General features: G+C 46.4%; 2 protein-coding genes across 8 annotated transcripts in view; both read left to right on the top strand.

The window, feature by feature from the left end:
- Positions 1 to 10,211: 10,211 nt before the first annotated feature.
- On the top strand, positions 10,212 to 15,215 carry SRSF6 (serine and arginine rich splicing factor 6). 4 transcript variants are annotated; one of them, XM_046902806.1, is made up of 6 exons: positions 10,212 to 10,456; positions 11,137 to 11,285; positions 12,557 to 12,684; positions 12,912 to 13,120; positions 13,485 to 13,574; positions 13,694 to 15,215. In XM_046902806.1, exons 1-6 carry the CDS (start codon positions 10,227 to 10,229, stop codon positions 14,055 to 14,057), a joined length of 1,170 nt encoding a protein of 389 aa, XP_046758762.1. In that variant the 5' UTR covers positions 10,212 to 10,226; the 3' UTR covers positions 14,058 to 15,215. The 4 variants fall into 4 exon arrangements, with proteins under 4 accessions (XP_046758762.1, XP_046758761.1, NP_001026014.2 ...); XM_046902805.1 differs by having other exon boundaries at positions 11,137 to 11,294; NM_001030843.3 differs by lacking the exon at positions 10,212 to 10,456 and adding an exon at positions 10,624 to 10,880.
- A 5,324-nt stretch (positions 15,216 to 20,539) lies between these two features.
- Positions 20,540 to 26,297, top strand: part of L3MBTL1 (l(3)mbt-like 1 (Drosophila)) — a 38,368-nt gene continuing 32,610 nt past the window's right edge. For 3 of the 4 annotated variants that reach the window (XM_040650797.2, XM_040650798.2, XM_040650796.2), the window contains exon 1: positions 20,540 to 20,727. The gene's annotated coding sequence lies outside the window, so the exon portion shown is untranslated. The remainder of the gene's footprint in view (positions 20,728 to 26,297) is intronic. The other variant, NM_001396522.1, reaches the window with a different exon arrangement.

The following is a 26,297-nucleotide window of genomic DNA, read 5'->3' as shown; positions in this document are numbered from 1 at the left end:
CCCCCTGTCTTATGAGAAGCTCTGCATGGCAGTGGTACTCCTGAGTGAACCCTCCAGCTTCTCCTTGACTCAGGACAAGCCTCAGGAGGCAAAGATGTAGGAAAGATGCTCAAGAAGTCACATGCCTGGTGATCCATGTATCACGAGCAGGAGAATTCCTAGCCTGTCACCTTTTATGCTCACTACCTTCCCTTGCTTTCTTTTGACTCAAGAGAAACACGTTTCTCTAATATGTGCTGCCAGAGCATCAGAGTTTGAGGTCATCTGAGGCCAGCATCAGGCAGATGGCAGCTGGAGGGACTACAGGCTCCTCTCACAGGTCCTATCTGCTTGGTACGGAGGATGTGACTGCTGGAGCTACTCCCACCTCAATGTTTGTTTTGGTCACCTGGGGAGCTCAGTGCTTTTCACTCACTGTCAGCTGAGGCCCTGGGGAGTTGCTCTTGTAGAATCTAAGGAAAGTTAATTGTTGTAGAGATAAGGCTGTGGTTGCTTCTCCAAGCACATCACAAGAGAAAGCATTGGGACAGAAAGAAAAAAAAAACAACAAAAAGACCCTATCAGCTGCTTAAATAAAGGGCTGATTCAGCAATGAACAATTATTTGGATAGAAGAACTGTATCCAAACCCTCTATTATAAAGTGCCTGATCCCAGTAAGGGAAAGCCTTTTGCTGCCTAAGGGATTTGGAGAGAGCTTTTATATTATCCCAGAAGGAAACCAAATGTTTGCCAGCTGACCATCAGATTTTCCGACTTAGTTTCCTACTCAGCAAACATCTTTTCCTGCTGCATTTGTATAGCACTGTGAACTGCAAAGTCCTACTCCATGCCTGGTTTTCCAGAGTGCTGCTAGCATGCAGGGAACCTGGAGGAAGCGCTGCCACATCTGTGTGACTTCCTTTGCTCTAATGCCTGTCTCAAAACGGTCCACCACTGCAGTGTGGGCTGCTGTGCAGAAGAAGCCTGTGTTATCTGCCCGGATTGCTAGATTGCTAGGAGCAGCACAGATTTGGGTTGCTGCTGGCCCAGTTCCCTTGTGCCCTGAAGGAATATTGAGGGGAAATGGATAAATGCTTGCAAATGGTGCAGTGTCAGACCAATCTATTTCCCATCCCATCTGACCACTTTCACCATTATTACAAGGTGCTGATGTCTCCAGATTGATAAATAAAAGCAGAGAAGCTGCAAGGGAGTGCCACTGCTAAGAGCATGCAAGACAAGATGATTGCTTTTTCATGCTGATGACTGAGGCATTTTGCTTGTGAAAACTTTACCCTTCTGTACCTCTCAGGGATATGTTTTCTCAGATTGGGCACAGGATATGCTTATATGGATATACAGGATATGCTCTCAGTGGAGTCTGAGGCTGTTTCTGACTTGCCTTCACAATTCTCTCTGTCCAAGCATGAGAGATGAGGACTGAAATACAACCACTTCAATCCATGTCCTATTCTGCCTAAACATCTTTTTCTTTTTCTCCCCTCCCCCCCCCCCCCCCAACTATCTGCAATTAGCTCAATGAGTTTTCCGCTCTAATGCCAATACTTCTCACCATACCCTGTGCAGTCTCTTCTTCTTACAGCACTGCATCTGCCTGTGTATTCACCCATACAGCTGTTTCATAAAGAGACTACAAGCAAGGGTCACATCAAGGCATGGGTTAGGACAAATTTAAATGCATCCTGGGAGACTGGATTTGTTGTAAGGAATTAAAGGCTCCCAAAGATTTGTCTGGCCAAGTTGTGCCTAGATTTCTTATCATAGAATCATAGAATCTCAAGGTTGGAAGGGACCTACAAGATCATCTAGTCCAACCGTCCTCCCATCACCATTGCTACCACAAGCCACTAAACCATGTCTCGTAGCTCCTCATCCAGACGCCTCTTGAACACTGCCAGGGACGGCAACTCCAACACCTCCCTGGGCAGCCATTCCAGGGCCTGACCACTTTCTGAGAGAAACAGTTTTTCCTTATGTCTAACCTAAACCTCCTCTGGTACAACTTGTGGCCATTTCAAGGCTTCGTTTCCAATAACTGCAACACTCATGTGGAAAACAGGCCATTTAAGAAGCTTCCAGAAATGGTTGGTGGTCCAGGTGTCAAACAGCTCTGGTATTTGCTCCTGGTAATTGGACCTTTACTGGGGCTGTCATGGTGATAATCAATGCAACATCCTGACTGAGAGGACTGAGGGATGTCTTGCCTGAGGGCTCAGCCCGGCTTATGATAGCTCTTTGTTGGAGGAGGACTGGATACAGGATGCAGCGGGGAAATCCCTGCATATCATCTACATCACTACAGATATAACTTGTAGCAAGATCACCACAGTGATAGAAAGAACCTTTCAAGGTCCTTTATGACATCTCATAAAGATCTCAGATATGCACTCAGTTTCAGGCGAAACTCACAGATCTGCTGCTCCCTGAGAAACTTGGGTAAGCTCTGTGTATGGCTAAAGGCACCAGCAAGGCACCAGGTGTGCAGACAGCTCCAGTGTCTTCAGACTATGTGGCCAATGCTACAGGCATGGTTGATAGCCCATTTTTTATTTTTCTGGAAAAATGGATGCATTTCAGGTTTTACTGAAAAACCCACTGTTAAAGGATTTACTGTATTGAACGACTCCTGAATGATATTTTACCTAGGTTTATATTCAGTGAAAACTAAACCATGCTTATAAACAAGCTTGTCAGCAAGTCATGGGAAAAGGCTAAAATTAAGCCAGAAATGAAAATTGTTTATTCTTTAATAGGAAAAAAAAAAAGTCTGGAATGCCTTCAAGATGGAAGTAAACAAAGAAACCATCTATTCAATAAAATCTGCAGAGAGGCAAATTAATATTCTTACAAATGTTACCCTTTCTTAAAAACTCAGAAATGTTACCATCCACAAGCATGCTGATCTCCCACTCTGTGTCATTTAAAAGGTACCAATGTGTTCTTATTTCAGTATAAACTTCAAGGCTGGGCTTTGGAAGCACACACAAAAGACTGCCCAATCCTGCAAGAACTTATTTGCACCAGATGTTCTCATGCTTAGTTATGTACGGCATTAAATATTTCTCTCACATACATGGTACAGCCCAGAGATGTTTTGCTGGAATTATCAGGTCAGTTCTCAAGTCTGATCATGTAAAAATGTGGGAAACAAAAATAAACTCAAGACATCTTAACCTGAAGCCCAGAGTGCCTTCATAGAAGACACTTTCACTGCTGAGAATAAATCTCTATCTCTGCTGGTGTCTAAAAATCTAAGAGTAAATTATTTGATGTTTATTCTTGCAACGTATGTGAACATCTTATTCATTAGATGTTTGGCTCTCAGGATAAGTGGATAAGCACTGGCTGCTGGTCTCCAGGCTCAACAAAAAGGCCAAAAGCTTACCAGAGTGAGTGAATTACTCTCCTGCTCTCTAAACAGAAAAGGGCCGATGCCCAAAATTCATTGCTGAGCCCAGCTCAGGCCCTGAGTATCAGAATGCCTCCGCTGGCCCACCAGCCCTCATCCACCACCATCTCATCTTCTGCCTGCTCTTCTCCAACATCTCTTCTCACCAGATCTTCTGAAACTGAGGCTCCTCCATACTTATCCAGGGCTTCTGACAGCAGAGCCCCATGCTCCCGCTTGGCCTCATGCAGGTGCTGCAGCTGAAATCCCTGCTAGCACCCCAAGGACAGCCTCCACCAGGCCAGCAAGGTTTGCCCCAGCTGAAAGTGACGGTGTCCCACCAGCACCATGCCAGAAGCATCAGCAGCTCAGGTGTTTTGCAGTCAAGCCTTAACCCTCCACTTTCTTCTAGAAACACTTCTTATTCATACTCCTCCCTGCTGTGAATCCTGCCCCTTTCGCAAGGTTTGGCAGGAGCTCTGACTGGTTGCTTCTCTAAGGGAGACCATCTCTTTGAATTTCTAGCCCAGAAGGTTTTAGGTTTTACTGTTGGGAGTGGGATTTTTAATGCTACATAAATTTCAGCCTGCACCAGAGAGGTCAAGTAGCATGGGCAGCATAAAGAAGGATTCAGAAGAGAGATTCACAGAAGTTACAGAGGCTTTAAAAAAAAAAAAAAAAAAAAAAAAAGAGCTATGATTAATCTCCTAAATGCAAAGAGCACTTTCTGTGATGTTAATTTAATGAGTCAGTGTTGCTTTCACAGTGCTACCAAGTCCCTCCACTTGCCCTAGCTGCTAGAGTTCAGAGAACTCTGCTTTAATTCAGACTAAAATGTGCAGAATTCCAGGGGCAAGAAGAATAGCTGTACAAGGCAATAAAAGGCCTCCAGAATGGCATGCAAAGGGACCGAGTAACTCATCACTCACAAGCCAGACTTGTGGTATTGGTGCCCTGTCCCCACCCACCTGGAAACCCACCAAGGAGGCCAGGCTCATCCCAGCCCCCCTCCACTAGAACACTCCCTTCCAGGGGCCAGCACCCTTATCACTGCTGTGCACGTGGAGCTGGGTGGGCACTTCGTGGCTGGCCGGGAGACCTTCCACAGGGCTTGGCAGCGGACACATCAGCAGCCTGAGCACGGGTGTGAGAAATGGTAACAGCACAGGGGCTGCTTGCAGGGATAGGTAGGGCTGGGTGCAGGCAGGCCCTTGCCATGCTATGATAGCCAGGCAGTGACAATCAGCCTATGCATTGCTACTGCCTTGCAACGGAGCAGGCAGGCAGCACTGGCAGTGCCAGGGGAATGGGGTAGGCAGGCCCAGGGGAGTACTTGCCCCACTGGGCTCCTTGCACTGGCATCACCAAACAGCCTTGTGGTTACAAATTTCAGCCAGGACTGAGGTGAACTGAGAGCAGATGGACAGGACTGGAAAGCAGATGGAGAGAAGGAAATTTGGACGTAATTTAAAGGCCCCTAAGTGTCTTGTCAGGAAAACACACATTATGGGCAGCTGTCTGAATGGCAGACAAGCCCACAGCCAAGTGTGAGTGCAAAGCTGGAACAAAAAGGATGCAAGAGGAGGGTAAAACACAGCTACCGTTCACGGGCAAGTCATGACCCACTCAAATCATTGGTGGCACACACAGCCTCCAACTTGCTGGCACAGAGATGGATGTTTTGCCAGCTTCTGAAGGTGTCCAGCCACACCACTGCAAGCAAATAATGCCAGGCCTGGTACTGGCCAGATCTGTGCTGGAGATACAAGTGTATGTGTGGCCAGGACAGAGAAGGAGAACTTGATTTTCCACCACACGGAAAAGGCTGGGAAAACTCTGTCCCTAAAACAACCTGCCTTGGACTCATGCCACAGTGGAGAGTGTTTCCTGGTGGTTTCCTTCACGTTGTGCTCCCAGACAGAAACCCTTGTGCTGGTAGACAGCTGGCTAGTATCTTGTATGCATACTGCTTGCAGCATGGCAGCAAAATCACCCCACAGTGCTGTGCCCAGAGCAGGTTGGTGGTGCTGGGCCACAGTGCCTCAAGGTCCTGGATGGCTTGGCATGCCTCTTCATCTCCTCCACCACACACCCTTTCCCTGCAACCCCCACACTGCCCCATGGCTGCCCAGGGCAGAGAGGCTGGCTCCTGCACTGTGGCTCTGCTGACAAATGGTCCAATCTTCTGCATCTCCATGGCTCTCAGCCCTATGGTTGCCATGGCTCATGAAGCCTTCCTGCTACAAGTGGGCCTGGCATCCTTTGAAATGAGAGTGGGAGTTGCCCACCACAGAGCATGGGAAAATGGGGGAAATGAGAGCCAGTTGGCTGTCTGTATATTGGTTTCTGCACCCCTCTGCTGGGCAGTCAGTACCATTGCTAAATAACGCAGCAGTGAATCACAGTGGAGGGCAGTAATGAGGGTTGGCAGGAAAAAAAAAAAATCAAAATGCTACTGAAATAAAAATAACTTCGTCAAAATTTCAAAATGTGAAAGGCATTGATAATCTCTACTGACAGACCAACTGGAGTCAGTGATAACCTCCCAGGGCCCTATTCTGCCTGGAGGCAACTGGTTCAAAATATATTTTCATCAGGAGAATCACTTAAAGACAACCAAGCAGGGAATCCTTGCTCTGTTCTTCCAGTGATATAGGATGCTGGACAGAAGGCATTTGAAAATATTCACTTTTACCTCACTGAGCATTCACTTTTTATATTCTTGCAAGATAGCAGATGTTGGGGACCCAGTCTTGGAGACATCCCAAATCAGAGATGTTTTTGGCCTAAGCACAGACAACACCACGTGCATTCTGTGACACTTTATTAGAATGGCAATGTGACAGCTGTATCTACAGTTCTCACACAGATACGTCAATCAATCTTACACACATATATAGTACAAACTGAAATGACAGACCTTTAGATACGCTTCCCAAACTGAATAATACTGATAATAAAAGGCCTCAGCATGTAATGAGTACTTTGAGCACAGAATAGATGACATTACTGTGACATTTCTCAGGGACAGGCAGGATGTCCATCTGAAGAGGGAATTTTTGCTGGAATCTATGACCATGTAGGAGATGCAAACAGCACACATCGCACTAGCCAGTGCTACTGGGGAGAAGAACAAACACACCTACTGCCCAAGGATATCTATCTCTGCTCATATGTGTAAGTCCAAGCTGTTGGACTTACACATACCTCCAGACCTATGTTGGGTGTCTCTGTTTAGATAATGGGTACATGCGGAGATAAAACCTTTTTGCAGAAGAGAAAGCAAGAGACTGCAAGCTACAAAAGCCACTTGGCTGCCATCCTTAACTGGGCACTGATGATGCCCAGGGAGTGCCCACAAAACGTGTAAGGACACCCAAATACACAAAAGAAAAAGGAATTAAAAAATCACATTCTAGCCATTAACACACAGAAACAGTTACTGTCACTTCAACAGATTTGCATGTATCACAGAAACACAGAATCATAGCATGGCCTGAGCTGGAAAGGACCTTAAAGATCATGGAGATCCATTCCCCTGCCATGGGCTGTCTGCCTCCCACCAGAACAGGCTGCCCAGAGCCCCATCCTGCCTGGCCTTGGGCACCTCCAGCCACATGCCAGGTGCTCACCGTCCTCTGACTGAATGTGTGCGTATGTGTCAGGAGGTCCAGTTTTGGTCCAAAGCCCAGGCAGACACTCACAAGTCAATGACTAGTCTGACCCAGCGTGATAGCTCTGAAGGATCTGCTAAGCCACAGCAGATGGATGAGTTGCTTGAAGAACAGCCCCTGGGAGCCGTTAACATCTCTTGTGCCTCTGCTCACTTCAAAACATCTTTTAGTTTGTGCCATGACTGGATGATGACAGCTTTTGCAGCTCTTTTATTTTAACCTTTTAACAGTGAATCCATTTTAACTGTGAACCTACTTTAACTCCGAATCCATTTTAACAGCGAATACAAACATGCCCTTCAATATCAGTGACTATGACATTCACCTTAAGCAGCTAGGCAAAATGTGAGCAAAACAAAAAATCCAGTCCTGGCAGCCCGCACATTTTGCCTCTCGCTCTGAGCTCAGAACCAGGTTCTCTGTCAGAGATGTGACAGGGAATCGTTAATCTGAAAGGAAAGTGTAACAGCAACACTGTCAGACACCTGACAGCAGTGTCCTGAGATGTCAGTCTTGCAACAAATAGCTGATGCATCATAAATTCAGGATATGCATATTTTATACCGTTTTCATGAGACACGCACATATGTCTGTACTTGCTGCTGGCAAGATTGGAGAATGATGATCAATTCCACGCTGAGGACTCCTTTGACAACAGATTATAAGAAATACTCACTAGCCAAATATTAGTACTCAACAAGACAGACAAATTACAGTGATTTTTATTGGGCTAACAAAAAAAACCAAACAAACAAACAAACAAAAAAACCCACAACCAACCAACCAAAAAAAAACATTAAAAGGTTACCAGAGCTCCAGAGCTCTGCTTTGTATCTCACAGATTATGATTAATTACTGTTTGTTGTTCATTAATTTAATAGTTGCTGATTAATTACTTCAAGTCTTTGTAACAAGAGAGCCTTTCACCTTTAGCAAGAAAAGGGATGAATTGTAGTATCTTCTTATGACGCTTCTCCCACCTTCCACTGTGGAAGTTGTGTGGAAAGACTAATACCTATCTTTCTCCATTTCTCTGTTCTCTATTTGTCTTAAGTGTCCAAGAAAACACATCAGAAGTTTGAACTAAAGAGCTGCAATTTACAGTTCCATGGAGCCAGTTGATCTGGTGGTTCAGGCCAGTCAACCAACACATTTGAACCATTTATTCTGGGCTCCCAGGGGTCAGGAACACGTACCTTTGAAGAAAGATGTGTACTTGTCTCAGGAATAAGAAAGGAATAAGTCAGGGGCATAAAAATAGGACAAAACAGAGATAGGTAAGGGAAATGGCCCAGGACCACTGATCTAGAAGTATGAAGAAGACAACTGGATCTTTCTGTGTCTCCTGAGAGTAACATCTACTAGCAGGCCCGGCCTGGCTAAGAGGTGAGGTTCATCTCTGGTCACTACATACCTGTTTTACAGCTACTTCTTGCCTCTCCCATTTACCAACAGACCATAAGTGAAGGCTAAGATTATGCCTCTAATCACAGCCAAGACTGGTCATATGGGTCCTGAAATCTGCCTGGGCAGATTTTTTGTTGTTCTCCTCCTAGGTATCAGCTCGACCTTAGCTCAGCCATCAAGCCCCCTGAAGTGGGAGAATATCAGAGGAAAAAGAAGCAATGTGAAAAACAGGCAAGTGATTATGGGGGACAGCCAGTGGAAAAAAAAGGGTAGGGGTGTGGGAATCAAGGATTTCAAAATGGCTTGAAAGTGCAGACGTTGGGACCTGAGGCAGACGTTGGGCAAGCACCCAGTGAGAAGGCACCATGAAGACCCTTCATCTCTCAAGTATAGGAACAGGATAACAGAACAAGGCTCCAAGATCCAAGCATGACTCCAAGCATGGCTCAAAGCATGACTCCCAGCACAAGGGATCACTTTCCATTGTTTACAGCAAGTCTCTCTCTGCAGTCATCTGACAAGAGCTTTGAGATGTCCTCCCATAGCATTACAGTGGGAGCACTAGGAGGCTTCAAAGGTGCATCACCCCATGCTGGTATTTCAGTATTGCATATCAAATATGGAACTTCATACGGTCCCATCCTCTGATATTTGCGCTTGGTGCACAGGTATGAACAATTCACTGGAGAAATGGACACTGTTGCATTGAAGATAACTGCACAATTCCTCTGTCACTGAATGGGCTTTGCACATGTTCTAGTCCAGAATTGGAAAGGTCCAGGCAGCACTGCTCTCCTCATCAGCAAGACATGCTGCTAGGAATGACCCAGACCAAACAGAGATAGAATTGGGCAACTGTCTGTCTTTTGTCATCCTAGACATTCCTTTAACCCAGTATATACATTTTAGTGCTATTTTGACCCTTCCTAGACCTTTCTCTCTTTTATACTGTGTTGCTTACTCATATGGGTATTTTATTCTAACTTGATGTGGTTCCTGGGAGATGGGTTTGTCCAATGGATTTTGTTACAGAAAAAAAAAACAATTTTCAATTGTTTGCAAAACTTGACACCACTATGCTTGGGGTAGGTAGGCCCCAGTCAGTTCTTTGCAAGCAAAACACAACCAAGAAAGCGCTGGGACTGCCTATGCTTATATGCTCCATATGGCCCACAGCTGAGCTGAGTTTCTTTCAATTTCTGCAGCATTGTTGGAGCATATTCTCCAAACAGAAAGCAGTGAAATAAACGCCAGCTGAAATCTCAGAGCTCAGAGCGTGCACAAACAACACTTTTGTCACAAAGAACTTTTTTTCCTGTTGGAGGGGGAAAGAAACTGCTTATGCTGAGAGGCAGAGATGCTGCAGTTGTATCGTGCGGCAGGACTTCCATAGGCTGTGTGAAAATACAGAGCCGCAGCCTTTCCTGAAAAAGTAGTAAATTTAAGGCTCTGATAATGAAGAGAATCCACTTGCAGGGAAGCCCTTATGAAGAGGTTTAGCTTTCCTCTTATGCTTGAACATAAGCAGAGGTTTATGCATTGTCAGAAAGCCAGCACAGGGCATTTTAACAAGAATTACCTAATTGGGTTGCTTCCACCAGATGTTAGCATCCAACTATCCTTTGTGGTGGGCGCCAGCATGGACAATTTCACATGAATAATCATATCCAATGTTTTTCAAATTTGGGTCACTGGATCTTTATCCTCTTAAAGAGCACCAGTGGAAAAATGACAATCACAGGGCGGAGAATGGCTGATGACGGGAGCTGCCGCCAGCTCAGCAGCGATGGGAGTAGTACCAGAGCGGTGCAACCGCTGGGCCGGGCGAGCCGCGCACGGAGGCCCCAAACCCACACCAACAGCACAACCACATCATCAGAAAACACCACTGCGCATGGGCAGAACAGCACTCCCAGTCAAATCCCGCCAGCGCCCCGCGCATGCGCAGAGGCAGCTCCCGCGCAGCGAGCGCCGGCGCGCGCGGAGGTACGCGTATGCGCGCAAACACACCGCCTAACCCACCTCTCTCCGCCCGGCCCGCTCGGTCAGCGCGGTGACGTCACGGCCTCGGCCCCACCTCCTACTCGCGTTACCTTTAACGTCCGCTGCGGCCCCGCCCCCCTTCATAAACGCGACCGCGGGCGGTGGGCGCCATTGTGCTGCGGAGCAGGCCGCGGCGGCGCAGTTCGTGTGCCTGGCACCGCGCGCTTCTCGCTCTCCGCTCGCCTCCTTCTCTCTCTCTCCTCTTCTTTTTCTTCTCCTTTCCCTCCCCTCTCCCCTTCCCTCCCCCTCCGGCCGCGGATATGCCGCGCGTGTACATCGGCCGTCTGAGCTACCATGTCCGGGAGAAGGACATCCAGCGTTTCTTCAGCGGCTACGGCCGCCTGCTCGAGGTCGACCTCAAAAACGGGTGAGCGCCGTCAGCAGGCCGGGAGCGGCCTGGGAGCGCCCGGGCGCGTACTCCCCCCTCCCCCCCGCGGGGCCGCCCCTCCCCCATACTGGCGGCTGGGCCCGCGCCTCCCGCCGCTGCCGCGTGGCGCCCGCCTCAAAATGGCGGCGGCGCGGGGGGAGCGGGGGCGATGCGGCGGGTCGGCCTCCATTGTCCCGGCCCCGGGAGCTGCCGACGGGCGGGTCCGGGGCTAACGGAGCGGTTCCTTTTCACCCAGTTACGGCTTCGTGGAGTTTGAGGACTCCCGCGACGCCGACGATGCCGTTTACGAGCTGAACGGCAAGGATCTGTGCGGGGAGCGCGTGATCGTGGAGCACGCCCGCGGCCCCCGCCGCGACAGGGACGGGTACAGCTACAGCAGCCGCAGTGAGTACGGTCCGTTCTGCGGGAGGCTGCCGGGGCGAGGGGCGGGCGGGGGCGGGCGGGGCCGCGGTGGTAGTCGGTGTGTGTGCAGGGGGTACCTGGCGCGCCGCTGGGAGCGCTGCCGGCGATTTGTCGCGGCGCCGGCGCTGCGCTCAGGTACCCCCTCAGAAATATGAGCGCAAATAAGCGAAGCGATTTTGGCTGCAAAGTTGGGGCCTTCTTCTAGAAAGTTTCTTGTAGCGTAGAAATAACGTGCTCTGTTAACTTAAAGGCTTCTCCTTCGTAGGAGCGCTTAGATAAGAGTGGTGTTCCATCGCTAATGCTAATGAATAAATATCGTTGCTTAATTGGGGTAGAAGCAGCCAGTGGTGATGGGTGGGGGAGGATTTCAAGCAAGAATCTGGTGTATTTGTGGGGCGTGCTGTAAAGTTCTCTACGTTCAGCTAACTCGTGTAGTTTCTTGAGGAGCTGAGCTATGTGTACATTAACATGCCCGGTACTGTAATTGAAGTACTGCGGTTCGCTTTTTCAGTAATCTCTGAAGTCGTGGTGTTTGGGGGGGGTGGGAATCTATCTGTTTAAAAGAATCGAATGTATGTTGTTTAAAATTGTTGCATGTTCAATTTCAAACTTTTTAACAAGTCCTTGATGTTTCAATTTAAAAGTGACCAGTGGGGCTGAGGCTGTGTCCACTGAGGCTAAGATGACTGCCTTTCCTGATTGGCCATGGCTTTTCCATACATTGTGTGACCCTTGCCCTATGACCCTTTGGCTGACCTTACCGGAAGCCATGACGACAGCAGCCTTTTGCCATTAGACGCAGGGTGATGGTGAGGATTCCAAGGGTTAGACAAAACTGGTTAAACTGAACTAGGTGACTGTTACCTTGCGTGTTTTGTGGCCAAACCACCACCAAAAACCTCATACTGTGATGTAAGTACTTAGTGTAACTAGTAAACGTTTTTGTAAAATGTAGAAATGCATGTAATCAGTTAAGTTTTATATTTTACAATGTTCTGTAAAATAAAACTTAGCAAGGTGAATCTAATAAGGAGCAGTCACTCTCTAACAGATCTTAGGAAGACAGACTTATAGGATTTCAGTCTGTTTGATTTGCCATTAATATATATTATGGCAAAATTGCAAGTTTATTGGAGGTGTAGAGAAATAAAGTCCTACTCCAGTAAATATAACTGTTTAACTAACTTTTTCAGAACGTTTTAATTTTCTTTGTGCTAGGAGACAATCTAACTTTATTTCTTTGTACAATAAAGGTGGGGGTGGTGGCGGATATAGCAGTCGGAGACAATCTGGAAGAGATAAATATGGACCGCCTGTTCGTACTGAGCACAGACTGATTGTTGAAAACCTTTCCAGTCGCTGTAGTTGGCAGGATTTGAAAGTATGTATTAGCATTCCATTGTAGAATGTGTTGTGATCAGTAGTGGGCAATAGCTTCCTTTCTATGTATATGTTTATTTTGATTTTAGTGGAAATAATTGAGAAGCATTTGCACATGAGTGTTGGCACACAGTGCTTTTTCAGTTGCTCAGACTTGTCTTAAGTTAATGTAATTGTGGAGTGCAAACGTATGAAATAGTTGTGTAATTTTCCATCTACTCTTAAAAGGATTTTATGAGGCAAGCTGGTGAGGTGACCTATGCAGATGCTCACAAAGAACGTACAAACGAAGGAGTAATTGAGTTCCGATCATATTCGGACATGAAACGTGCCCTGGACAAACTGGATGGCACAGAGATAAATGGAAGGAAGATCAGGCTGGTAGAAGACAAGCCACGGTCAAGCCATAGACGATCTTACTCTTGCAGCAGGTCAAGGTAACTTGTCTTGATGCAGAGGCTGACATATCCCCCAAGTTAAATTAGAGTGTGTGTGTATTTTTTATATTTATATATATACACATATGACTATACTGACGTACTGAGGTTATCTTCAGTTGGTGTTTTGGGAGTGGGGTGATTACTGAGAATGTTGAGTTGTTTTATATAACACAGCAAAGTAGAGTATGAGAGTTTTTATGTGGTAAGACTAATTAACAGTATATTGAGTTGAGGTGGATTAGTGGTATATCTTGATGTGGTTGCTCTGTTGAGAAGTTCTTTAACAGTTTCTCTGTGATAATAGCGGGGCAGGGCACAGCAAACAAACACTAACGACCTGCTTGTGTTTGAATGGGTCTAGGTCACGATCTAGAAGACGATCTAGAAGCAGAAGTCGTAGAAGTAGGAGCAGCCGCAGCAGGTCCCGTAGTGTCTCTAAAAGTCGTTCCAGGTAAGTGATCCATTGCTTTCTGCTAGTACGAGAATTGCTGCTTATTAATTGGTAACAACTTAAAATGGCCATAAGTATATTTCAGTTCATGTAGAATAAACTGTCTTTCTTTTTGGAAGATCTAAATCCAGGTCACGAAGCAAAGACCGCTCACGTTCCAGATCTAAAAGCCGGAAATCTAGATCAAAGAGCAAATCGAAACCCAAGTCTGACAGGGGTTCGCGCTCTCACAGCAGATCTAAGGAGAAGTCGGAGAAGTCTCGGTCCAGGTCCAGGTCCAGATCTCGATCTCCCAAAGAAAATGGTAAAGGAGATACTAAGTCTAAGTCCAGGTCAAGGAGTAGGTCTCGTTCCAATTCTCCACAGCAGCAGCCATCTGCCAAGGCTCGTTCAGAGTCACCACCCAAAAGAGCTGCATCGAGGTCCCGTTCCAGATCTCGTTCAAAGTCTCGTTCGCGATCAAGATCTAGTTCAAGAGATTAAGACTAGAACTCTCCTCTTACCTTGCACACTATTATGGAACATTTTTCCTACTTGTCAGGCCATTAGTGTTATGTTAGTTTTTCAGAAGTTGGTTTTTTCTCTTGCAGGAGTGAATGGCCTGTGAACTAAGTAATGAGGCGTAAAGCTTTAATTTGTATCCTAAATTTGAAAATACCAGATCAGATGGTGTGGTACAAAGCAGGAAAAAACCCCTTCCCCCCCCCCCCCCCCCCCCCCCTTTTTCGGTTTTTTTTTTAACATTCAGGTAGAACTTTCATTTTATAGCATTTCTGCTGGAGTAACTTAACTACTCTAAGGTGCAGAGTGGTTTTTATATTAAAAGTTGAATATAACAGGCTTAAATCTGGGCTTTTTTCCTTTTTTTTTTTTTTCCATGGTTTTAGAACTACAAGTATCATAGGCTTAGTAGGTTTACAGCTTGCTACCAAAGGCAAGATTGTCTTGCTGGGCAGATCAGGATTCTCTGGTTTATCTTCATTTGTGGAAGCAGGCTGCAAAGCTATAAGCAAGGAACTAAACTAGAAAGGCTAGACCAGCAATAAACTCAAGTTGGAACATTTGTGTTACATCTTAACTTGCCAAAAGAACATTCCTCCCCAATACTGTGACTGTATTAAAGGTAACAAAGGTACTCTGTAACCTGTGTCATGCAGTATTGCTACAAATCATACTTTTGAAACTTAAATGAATGAAAGCTTTTTGATGTTTTTTTTGCTTGACTATCAAGTGGCAGTTCTCAGACACTAATGTGTCTCTTGGATGTAGCTGAAGTCCACTAGTATGCTGTATGATTTGTCAGCCTTGAAATACCTATTGAATATGAAAACTAGCTAAAATAAAACTGTCTTCGCTCCCTTTAGACTCATTTATGTTAACATTCTACTTCGGAACTAAGATTGTATTGTGTTTGAACCTGATCTTTACTGGAAGTGTAATCTCTTCAAGCTAGAGTTCTAGTCTTAATGAAGGCTTTGCTAAACCACAGTTGCCAATTCACTTAAATTGTGGAATAGAACTCATCCTAAAAACTCCCCTTTATAGCTAAATTGATTTTTGTAACATGCAACATTAGAACTGCCTTGTACTCTTTATACAGTGTGTAGTTTGACTTGTATAAAATTAAATTGGTGACTCAGACTCTTGTGTTTATTGGTTTGCAGTGGAATTCTTTTTCTGCTTCATGCTGGGGAAATCACAATTTATCTTGCTTAACGCTTTTCCTTGATTAACTACTTTTTTTTTTTTTTTAGTAGGAAAGTTGGGAGCTTTCAAAATCAAACCTGGTTTTGTGCCTGAGATGAGCTGGTCAGCCAACCACAGTTTTTCATTAAGAAATTCTTTAGCTGTTCATTGTCTTTTCTTCAGATGTGACAATATAAGAGCGTCTCTGACTTGACAGTATTTTAGAAATCTGTTCAGATAATTGGATCGTGCACAAGAGAGTATCTGGTGTCATATTCCAATGTGACCTGATGGTAACTTGCCAGGCTTGCTTTACCTAAAGATTCCTCATCACTTCCTAATCACAGCTGGAAGGCCTGAGCTTTTTTTTTGCCTGCTGTGTATTAGTAGCTGTGCTAGGGATTGAAAGATGAGTAAAGTCGGCTGACTGTTAAGCACATATCCTAGTGAAACCTGAACTGAAGTGATTTCATTTTGTGCTTTGTGGGAGCAAAAGATTTACTACTGTTGTCCATGTTTTTTCTATCCCAAGGATGGAAGAGCTGCTCCTAATACTTCCCTTCTTTCTCTTCAGCTGTGGGTATTTACTGGAAACATCAACCAAAGCTGGATGGTTCTAAGATACATAGCTGGAAAGATTTTAATCCCTTAAAATTAAACAAAAACATTACATTTCCTTGTTTTTTGGGAGGGATGTGTATGTATTTTTGTCATTTTCAGGATGTAGGTCAGATTTCCTGGAGAGCTACTACTCTTGCATTATACTCTAGGGGCTCTGTAAAATACATGTTCCTCGAAACCGTATTTGTGAGTTGAGAAAAAATTCAGTCTGGTGTATGTGATCAAGCACATTTGAGATCTCTTTTAGACTTTGCAAAAGTATAGTTTGGATGAATAATGTCTTAAACTTAAAAAAAAAAAAAAAAAAGCCTAGAAGGCTTGCATGCATGTAGTCTTTTGCAGCTGCAACATGTAGCAGGAACAGTTAATGGCAAAAGCATTAGGTGTTACTGAGCTCAGCTTTTAACCTGATGTTGGAACCATCTTTTCAGGGATGTGCATGTTTATTAGGCATGCTGACTTTTTTTTTCCTGCATTTGATATAATGCAATATAAACTTGTTCTTGGAAAAAAAGAATGATAAACATGCATTGTCATCAGATGTGTAGGACTGATTTAAAATGTTTTGTCTTAAAGCAAGTTTTGAAGGAGAAATCAGTGCTGTTCTGTAAAAGATTTGAGAATTGTGGTGAATGCATTTGGAGTCTGTCCTTGGGCTTTTCTTGTTTGCTTCTGTTTGTTCTGAAGTCACCACTCCTTTAATGTTGTTTTGATGCAAATCATAGAATCACCAAGGTTGGAAAAGACCCCCAAGATCATCCAGTCCAACCATCCACCTTATTAGTCCAGCCACCATATTAGTCATTTGTGTGATGTTAATTACCTGCCTTAAAGCGAGATAGTGAAAACACCTCACATCTATAATGTGTGTCTGGAACTGTTGACAAACAGTAGGAGAGCTTGTGCTTCATGTGGGTGAGTCAGAATGCTCTTCAGTTTTGGAAGGGAATTGAAACCTTGTTGCAGCTGTACAGTCAATAGTCAGGAGTGGCCTTAATTCTACATTAGGTCAGGACTAGTTGAGATTTCTGGATCTGCACAACGGCAAATAATTCACCGCTCAAGTAGCTGTGGCAGTGTTTGCAGCTACTCCCTCAAAGAGGAATGACAATGGCTGTTATACATCAATGGGGATATCTGGTAATACACTATCTCTCAGGGCTTCTTGCTGACTTGTTATTTGTATTTGCCTTAACTTAATCTGCATTGCCTGCCAGCATCAGTATGTCATAAGAGGATTCCTTTTTTCCCCAGATCAGAAAGGTCCTTCCTCTTGTGCTCTAGCTTTGTGCTTTAATGGAGAAGAGAAAAAACATTAATATACCAGGTCTGATGAGGAAGAAAGCTGCAAAATACGATTATTCCTGAACTGGGTAGGTGATTGACTCCAGTCCTGAAGCCTGAAATTGAGATAGTGATTGAGGTTGGAGCATATGTTGAACTGTTAAGTAGTTTGATACCCCAAAACCAGCAAATGGGGCAGATCTGTAGAGATGCTTCTTCAGCAGTGCCAAGGCCCAAGAACAATTGCTAAGGCCCAAGAACAATTACCTCGGCCTTTGCAACCACAACACTTGATTTTCAGAAGCTGCTAGCACTACTCCTGAAGTCCATGCAAGTTGTTCTGCTTCTGCATGCCACCATAAAAAAAATGTCTTGCTCCCAGTATGTTTTAATAGGTAGACATGCAGGCTTGTTTCATGGCAGGTGTTCAGAAATCACTTCTTAAAAAAGAGCAGGGAATGAACTAAGAACAAGCTTGCTGGGTTTGTTACTTCATACCTTGTATGAATTGAATTATTTCCAATTCTTAAATCTAATTCATGTTGGCACTGTGATGAAAGCAGTGATTAATGTACTCTTCAGTCAAAGAGCAAATGCTGGGGATGTGTTTAGGTACCCAAATCAAACAGCGTAAGCTCAGGAGCCTGGAAATACAAAAAAAAAACAAAAACAAACAAACAAAAAAACCCCCACAAAAACAGCAACAAAAACAACAAAAAACCCAACACACATGTATGCACACAAAAAACAACAAAAAAAACCAACAAGAGCTAGTTGAGCTAATGTTCCCTTAAGTCCTTGGGAGAACATGGAAAACTTTGCAAGATACATACTTAAAATTTTCCTGCAACAGAGTTAGCAGTTTATTGCTCTATTTTTTGTTTGCTTTTCAGTGCTGATTTAATATTTATAGGAGTGCTCTACTTTAAAAGATGAGGAGAAAAACTTAAGATAAAAACTGTTTTGTGTGGTGGTGGATATTCGCAGTTCACAAACTTAACCATCTGTTTATGGGATCATAAGAGTATCTGAGCATTGTGATGGACCCATTTTCCCCATGTTTAGTTTTGTGGTTAGTGGCAGGAATCAAGTAGCTTAACTCTCAGAGTTTCATACTGTTAGTTTTGCTAGATGTGAATGTTGGAAGGGAAGTTCATTTGCTTAGTTTTACATGATTTTGTGGGGTTTGAGCTCAACCCCCCAAAAATCTGCTGTCAACTGCTTTGAAATGGCTCAAACACTTTTAGTGAAATCTTTCTGTAACTCTCTGAACTGGTTAGCTAAATACAGGGACTAAATTTGCAGGGACACATCATAGCCATTGGAATGATACATACTGCTGTAAAAGTAGTGGTAGTAAGTAGATGTGTACAGCTAACACACATCTTAGAATGTATTTCACAATGGTTCATAGTTCTGGATAGGATTCTGACTCCAGGGCTGCATCATCTTTTTACAGGAAGCTGCTTATGCGGGACAGTTATTTGGATTTAGGAATCTCAAATGTCTATAAAATGAACAAAGATACTCCACTTTTAAAAGCAAAGTTCTTAAATTTTCCTCAAATGTTTTGACTTATTGGGACCAGACTGCTCAGTGATTTCAGCACAAAATACTGAAAATAATGGAGGGGAGAGCTCTGCAGATGAAGCTACAGTTGGAAATGATTGGAAGATGTGGCTTGTACTCTCATGGATGGAGCTGTGGGTGGAATTTGGCAAATACTCTCCCTGTCTGTGCATCTGGAACAGGATTATATTGCCTGTTTAAATAGTAAATATTACTGTTCAGTAGATGTGAAGTAGCTCATGTCTCATCTGCTTGGTGTAATGACGTGCAGTTGCACATGATCTGCTAGCAGGAAAAACGTTGCTTCTAGAAACGGGTAAAATGGAAGGCCTTTCTCTTACATAGCACTTCTGCTTAGCATCAGCCACCAGCATTGCTGCTCAGCATCAACATGAGATGAAAATAATGCAGCAAATAGTGCCTTGGGATCATAGTGGCACCGTGACATTGCACAGTTAACCTGAGGAGCAGCAGTGGTTTGCACATGGATGGTGCTTGGGATGGCAGCTCCTGTTCTGAGCTGTCCGGTAGGGCTGTGCCACTCAGTGCAGGTTTAGGTGTTGCGAGGAGCTGAGGTGAGGAGAAATTACCGGCAGTTAAAAGAGCCGTTTAAGAGTATTATAATCATTACAAAGAACTAAAAATAAATGAAAGCTGTGGTACAACAGAGGTTGCAGAAATGGCAGTTGAGGCACAGGGAAGTGGGATAGGTGCGTAATACGTGGACGCAGTACAGCAGCCACGAGATACAGTGCACAGCTGAGGACCTTCCTGTTTCCTTTTTTTTTTTTTTTTTGTTTTTGTTTTGCCAAAACCAACTGTTCCCCAGGCATTCAGCATTAAATTCATAACTTTTTAAATTGGCAAACGTAGCCAAGAACGGAGGACCTACAGTGTGTGCCTTCAGTGGGGGGAGGGTGAATTCTGGCTGCTTTTCCAGCGAGGGATCTCTGATCTTCATTTGAATCTGTTTGAACCTCCTAGTGCGGTATGAATGCACCGTGGGATGACTCTTTTCCCTGCTGTAGTAGAGTGTTTAGTTAAAAACGGGAAAGAAGGCAGTAGCGGCAGAGGAAACACCTGTTAGTTATTTCCTGATTGCTTTATCAGGCTTCTGCATCTTTTTTAATATGCTAGAAGTTTTGGAGTGCACAACTCCGGGGCATGGTTAAGTGGCAGGGACTCTGCTAGGAACAGCTTGCTCCTGTGCTGTCATTGCCTGCCTGCTTCAGATGGGGCTTACGAAGCCAGTTGTGTTATCCTGCAGGTCTCCCATCTATGTTATATAAGAGGTAGGTACTTTACCATCTGTGATGGATTTTGATTGCTCTCCCTGTCCACATAACCCAATTTCAAGCTTAATTTTTAAGAGAGAGGAGTGAAAATGCCCTTCGAGCCACCTCACTGCCCCAGTACAAAGCCAGGCTGTGGGACTGTGGGCACCTGGAGCTCAGCCTCGCAGTTAACTTTGTGGGGACTGAGTACTTCGTGACTGCTCTCTTCTGCTGTAGGATGGGGGAAATGGAAGGACGGGGAAGCAGAGACGGATTCACTGCTGCTGACGCAGCTCACGGAGGTCCCGAGCGCAGCAGAGCTGCCGCTGACAGCCGGGCCGCGCCCAGAGCCCGGCCGGCCGGCTTCCCCCTCCCCGCGGCCGTGCAGGGTGTCCGGGCGTTGCCGTCGGGCCGCTCCCCGAAATCGTGCGGCCGGACAGAGAACCGACGGCGCGGCGCTGAGGAATGCGCGGGTTGCCATGGCGACGGCGCTCATTAAGTGCATACATTCCCAACCTGCCCAATTACCGCCCCCTCCCCCCGCACACTCTCTCTCACGCACACGCCCGGCCCTCCCGGCGCGGGGCTCCGCAGCTCCAGGCCGCGCGGGCGTCGCGGAACGCGGCCCAACCCGCATCTGCGCAACGCGCTCCCTGCAGCGCGAGCACCGCCCTGACCGGGCCGCGGGGCGCCCCGTGCGGATCAGCAGCGCCGTGTTGGTAAGCAGCACCGTGCAGGTCAGCAGAGCGCCGGAGGGCACCGCTAAGCCCGGGCCTGCGGCGGCGCTTCCCCGCCCCAGCACTCGGGCCGGGCGCTGCGGCCCGCGCGTGTTTCGTATTTTTTTTTTTTTTTTTAATTTTTCTTTCCTTCTTTCTTTCTCCTCGAAGGGCGGCGGGCGGCGTGCCGTGACGAGGGCCGGCGGAGCGGAGGGAGGGCGCGGGTCGGGGCCCGGCGGGCAGCGCCTTCCCGCGGCGCTCTGCTCCGCACCGCCCCCTGCAGACGGGGCGGCCCCGGTGCACCCCGCGGGGAGGGGAAACTCCGCCATTTTCGCGCTGCGAAAAAAAAAGCCGCGCCCCGGGGAGAGCGGGGGGTGCGGACGGGAGTCCCTCAGCCCAAGGCCTTCGTCCCGGCCCGCAGAGCAGTGCGGGGGGAGGGTTTGCCCCGCGTCGCCGCGCGCCCGTGCCGTGACAGCGCTGCGTGGTGTTTTGACTTAATACGAACCGCTATTCCAAACAATGGGGGGCGTATCTTAAAAAAAAAAAAAAAGAGTGGGTGCGGGTGCGCATCTCTCCGGGAGGAGGGGAGGAAGGAGGAGGGAAGGAGGTCTCATCGCGGCGGGGGTGCCCCGCGCCTCTGGGCCGCGGGCGGCTCTCCCTCCCTCCCGCAGCGCTGTGCGGGTCTCCGCCGGGCAGAGACGCGGAGAAGTGCCTCAGTTGCCCGTCGGGTCGCGGTGCCGTACGTTCCGTTTGGACATCCGCAAGGAGCGCGTTTATGTCAGCTGGAAACGGTCGCAGGAGTACCAGAAAAACGTGTTTTTTTTTTTTTTTTTTTTTCTTTTTTGACCAGAGGTCCCATTCCTTTACCAGAATGGAAAGCAAGGCGCCTGTTTTTTGCCATTCACAGGACCGTGTTCAGCCAGCCTCTCAAAATGCATTCTGTTATTTGCTGTCGCTTGAGCTTGCCGTAATTTAAGTTTCGTTCTGAAGGCTGCTGTGATTTGAATCGTAGCGCAGATAAGCTGCTTTTCACCTTGAAGACGCATATGTGGCTCATTCAAATGAGTACTCAAATCCACCAAAAATGCTCCAACTTCTGGCACCAGCTTTCCGTTTGATTCCATACGTGCCGTGATTTCATCTTGCAGATCATAAAATCTTGGGAGCATTTCCTCCCCCTCCCCCAGCCATTTTCCTTCAGAAGAGCAAATGATGTCCCCACGATCAGCATCCATACTTTTAAGGGACTCCTGGAACTGGTCATGATTCAGTCCCTTGGACTTAATGAAGTTCACAGCGTTGATGATGATTTGCACGATGTTATCCATGTTTAAAGCTCTTTCGCACATACATTTCCTTGATGTTTGGTGATAACCATCAGATGTGAATTGCTGGCAGCACTGGTGTTGTCTTCTATTCATTGTACAAGTCCCTCTTTCCCCAGCCATCACTGGGCACCATCAGCAGCTGTGCCAGATACGTTGACGTGGCTTTAAGAAAACTGTTCTTGTGTCCATTTTCACTGCTTCATACAAATTGAGAGATTTAATTGTGTCTCAATGGCACCAAAGCAGTTATTTCTTCAGTGGTGACATTCGTTGTCAATACTTCTAATATGGCAGACGGAGCCGTATCTGTAGTATCAGAACTTTCCTCTGTTGCCAAGAAGTAAAACCTGAAGTGAGCAGCTTTACTCTCCAAATTTCTGTCTATAGATGTTTCCATTTCTTCGGTTTACCAAACACTGCTCAAGGAATGTCCGGTCTGTCTGTGGGTTTGATGTTCTGTGCGATCAGATGTGCTTCCGCGTGATGAGCATTTATAGCAGTCAGTGCGAGCTGTAACTCAACAACAAACACTGAGATGAGACATTTTTTCAGATCCACTCTTTTGTCTCAACAAAATGTTCCTTGATAGGCATCAGGTTTGGCAGCATGGTTTTGCATATAATGTCTTTTAGAACTGTAACCTTTGATAACAGGTGCAATTTCCTTGCAAATGAGACGTAGTGCCCTATTAATTGTCTTGACAAAAAGCTGCTCATCTGTCCATTTTTCTGGGAACACTCCTCTTTCATCCACAGTTTTTCTCTCCTGGCTTGTTCCCTTTTGAGAGGGCAGTAGGTAGGTAGAAATATTAGCATTGGCACACCTGCCCAACACCTAGATGATCTAGGATAGTTTTTAGTTAATTAGTTTGAAAATAAAAGATGGTATTTCAAAATGTTTGGGGACTGTATTTCAGTTATATTTGGATGCATCTCTCTGCTTGTAAGCAGTAGACAATAGCAGGCTGGGATGTTCTGAGTGGTGCTCAGAGCAGGAGTTGGCTGGCAAGGTCTCTGCTCATCCCAAGATGGCATATGAGGTCACCGGTAATTTTGTTTTCTCCCTGTGTGTGCCTGTGAGCCATGACTCCAGAGCCACAGGCCTGAGAGTGGCCTGGTCTCAGTGACAGTGATGCTCCTGGAGATGACCAGTTGGAGAGAAGTTCCACGTGTTCCTGCTTTGTTAGCTGTGTCTGAACCATACCATTTCCTCTCCCATTTCTGTATTAGAATCACAGAATTGTTTGAATAGGAAGGGTCCCTTAAGGGCCGTCTGGTGCAGTTCCTCTGCAGTGAACAGGGACACCGACAGCTCCATCAGGTGCTCAGAGCCCCATCCAGCCTGACTGTGAGTGTTTCCAGGCACGGGGCATCCACCACTTCTCTGGGCAACCTGTCCCAGTGTCTCACCACCCTTATTGTAAAAATCTTCTTCCTTATATCCAATCTAAATCTCTTCTCTTTTAGTTTGAAATCATTTTCCCTTGTCCTGTCACAATAGAGCTTGCTAAAGACTCTATCCTCTTCTCCATTATCCTTTGACAATCGTGGCTAACCGGGAATGTCCCAGTGGGCTGGAGACAGGCAAATGTGACATCTGTTTTCCAAAAGGGCTGGAAGGCTGATCTCAGTAGTTACAGACCAATCATTCTCACCTTGGTGCCAGGAAAGGTTATGGAACAGATAATCTCGGAAGCCATCATGGACCAGTTAAAGGTCAACCAGGGGATCAGGCCCAGTCAGCATGGGTTTATGAATGGTAGATCCTGTCCGACAAACCTGATGTCATCCTATGACAAGGTGACCCGCTTAGTAGATGAAGGTAAGGCTGTCGATGTGGTCTAGCTGGACTTCAGTAAAGCCTTTGATGCTGTCCCCCACAACATCCTCATGAAGGTGCTGGCTGCCCATGGTTTGGATGGGCATATGCTCTGCTGGGTGAAATACTGTCTGGATGGCTGGGCCCAAGTAGTTGTGGTCAATGAAGTTAAATTCAGTTGGCAGGCGGTCACGAGTGGTGTCCTCCAGGGCTCGGTACTGGGGCCGCTTCTATTTAACATCTTTATCAGTGATCTTGATGAGGGGATTGAGTGTACCCTCAATAAGTTTGCAGATGACACCAATTTGGGAGGGAGTGCTGATCTGCCTGAGGGTAGAAAGGCACCACAGAGGGACCTGGATAGACGGGATTGATGGGCCAAGGTTCACTGTATGAGTTTCAGTAGGCCAAGTGTCGGGTCCTGCATTTTGGTCACAGCAACCCCAGGCAACCCTACAGGCCTGGAGAGGAGTGGCTGGAAAGCTGCCTGATGGAAAGGAACCTTGGCGTACTGATGGACAGTCGGCTGAATATGAGCCAGCAGTGTGCCCAGGTGACCAGGAAGGCCAATGGCATCCTGGCTTGGATCAGGAACAGTGTGGTGAGCAGGACTAGGGAAGTCATCCTGCCCTGTACTCGGCATTGGTGAGGCCTCACCTCGAGTACTGTGTTCAGTTTTGGGCACCTCAATACAGAAAGGACATGGAGGTGCTGGAGCAGGTCCAGAGAAGGGCAACAAGGCTTGCGAAGGGCTTGGAGAATGTGCCCTATGAGGAGAGACTGAAAGAACTGGGGCTGTTTAGTCTGGGGAAGAGAAGGCTGAGGGGAGGCCTTGTTGCTCTCTTCCAACACCTGAAAGGTGCTTACAGTGAGAGTGGAGTTGGTCTCTTCTCACTGGTGACAGGTGACAGGACAAGGGGAAATGGCCTCAAGTTGAACCACTGGAAGTTTAGGTTGGATATCAGGGAGAACTTTACAGAAAGGGTTGTTAAGCACTGGAATTGGCTCCCCAGGGAGGTGGTTGAGTCACCATCCCCAGATGTGTTTAAAAACTGGATGGGGTGCTCAGGGACATGATTTAGCGGAGGGTTGTTAGAGTTAGGGTAGTATGGTCAGGTTGTGGTTGGACTTGATGATCTTTAGGGTCTTTTCCAACCGGAGCAGTTCTATGATTCTATGATTCTTTTTTATAGTCCTCCTTTAGATACTGCAAGGGCACTCTCAGCTCTCCCCACAGCCTTCTCCTCTCCATGCTGCACAGCCCCAGTTCTCTCAGCCTGTCCTCATAGGAGAGGTGTTCCATCCCTTGGATCATTTTTGTGGCCCTCCTGTGGGCACGCTCCAACAGCTCCATGTCTCTGCTGTGCTGCAGACTTCACATCTGGACACGGTGCTCCAGGTGGGGTCTCAAGCGCAGAGATGGCAGGGTCCTGCTGGCCATACTTCTTTTGATGCAGCCCAGGATACGGTTGGCTTTTTGGGTTTTGAGGGCACATTGCTGGCTCATGCCCAGCTGCCACCCACCAGTACCCCGAAGTCATTTTTCACAGGGCTGTGTTCCACCCTTTCATCCCCCAGCTTGTATCGATAGTGGGGGCTGCTGTGACCCAGGTGCCAGATCTTGAGCTTGGCTTTGTTGAACTGCTTGAGCCTGTCTAGGTCTCTTTGGATGGCAATAAAAAAAATAAAAATAAAAAAAGCATCTGTTCAGTAACTTGAAACGTGCAATACAAAAACATCCTCTCATCACACTGAAGGACATTTCATCCTGTTTTGTGATGTAGTTAACAGCCACAGCTCAGAGAAAAGCAATAGAGGCAGCCTCAGTCCACTCCAAACTTCACCCTGTGCTGGAGCAAAAACTTGAAGGGTTTTGAGGCTCTTTATTTACCTCCAAAGAATTTATTATTATTGTAGGTTTAAAGCAGCAATCAGATTTGGAAGGGAAGAGGTATTGAGCTTGCCTTTACCACCGGGCCCCCTGCTGAGTGTGCTTCTGTATCAGTACGGTGCAAATACTATTACAGTGCCATTAGTCTCTTAAAACATCTGCTCTGGGCAATGCTGGATGACAGAGGAGGATCAAAGGAAGCTGCTCCCAGACCACTGTGTCTCCAAAATGCTGTGTTTTTTCCACATGCAGTTGTAAAGTGATCCAAAGTATTGCCTTTTCTTAATGGCTCTGTTTTGTCATTGGAGGTAATTAATAATACATATCTCAGCTTGGAATCTCTCTAGTGGTTCCAAGTCCCTCTTGTACTGGTACTGGGGAGCCTGGAACTGGACCCACCACTCCAGGTATGACCCAGCAGTGCTGAGCACAGGGGAGGTATCACCTGCTGGCACACTCCTCATGCAGCCCAGGATGCCATCAGCCTTCTTTGTGGCAAGGGCATGCTGCTGGCTCTTGGTCAACTTGGTATCCAT

Source organism: Gallus gallus, chromosome 20 (assembly GCF_016699485.2).
Source record: "Gallus gallus isolate bGalGal1 chromosome 20, bGalGal1.mat.broiler.GRCg7b, whole genome shotgun sequence".
Taxonomy (NCBI): domain Eukaryota; kingdom Metazoa; phylum Chordata; class Aves; order Galliformes; family Phasianidae; genus Gallus; species Gallus gallus.
The sequence above is the reverse complement of the archived record's forward strand: the minus strand, read 5'-3'. Positions and strand labels throughout refer to the sequence as shown.

Excerpts from the sequence above, each read along its gene's own strand:
- SRSF6 (XM_046902805.1), top strand. The coding sequence starts at position 10,227 with ATGACGGGAGCTGCCGCCAGCTCAGCAGCGATGGGAGTAGTACCAGAG. Across the intron at positions 10,457-11,136 it reads GAGCGCCGGCGCGCGCGGAG|TTACGGCTTCGTGGAGTTTG; the intron begins GTACGCGTATGC and ends CTTTTCACCCAG. Across the intron at positions 13,575-13,693 it reads GTCTCTAAAAGTCGTTCCAG|ATCTAAATCCAGGTCACGAA; the intron begins GTAAGTGATCCA and ends TCTTTTTGGAAG.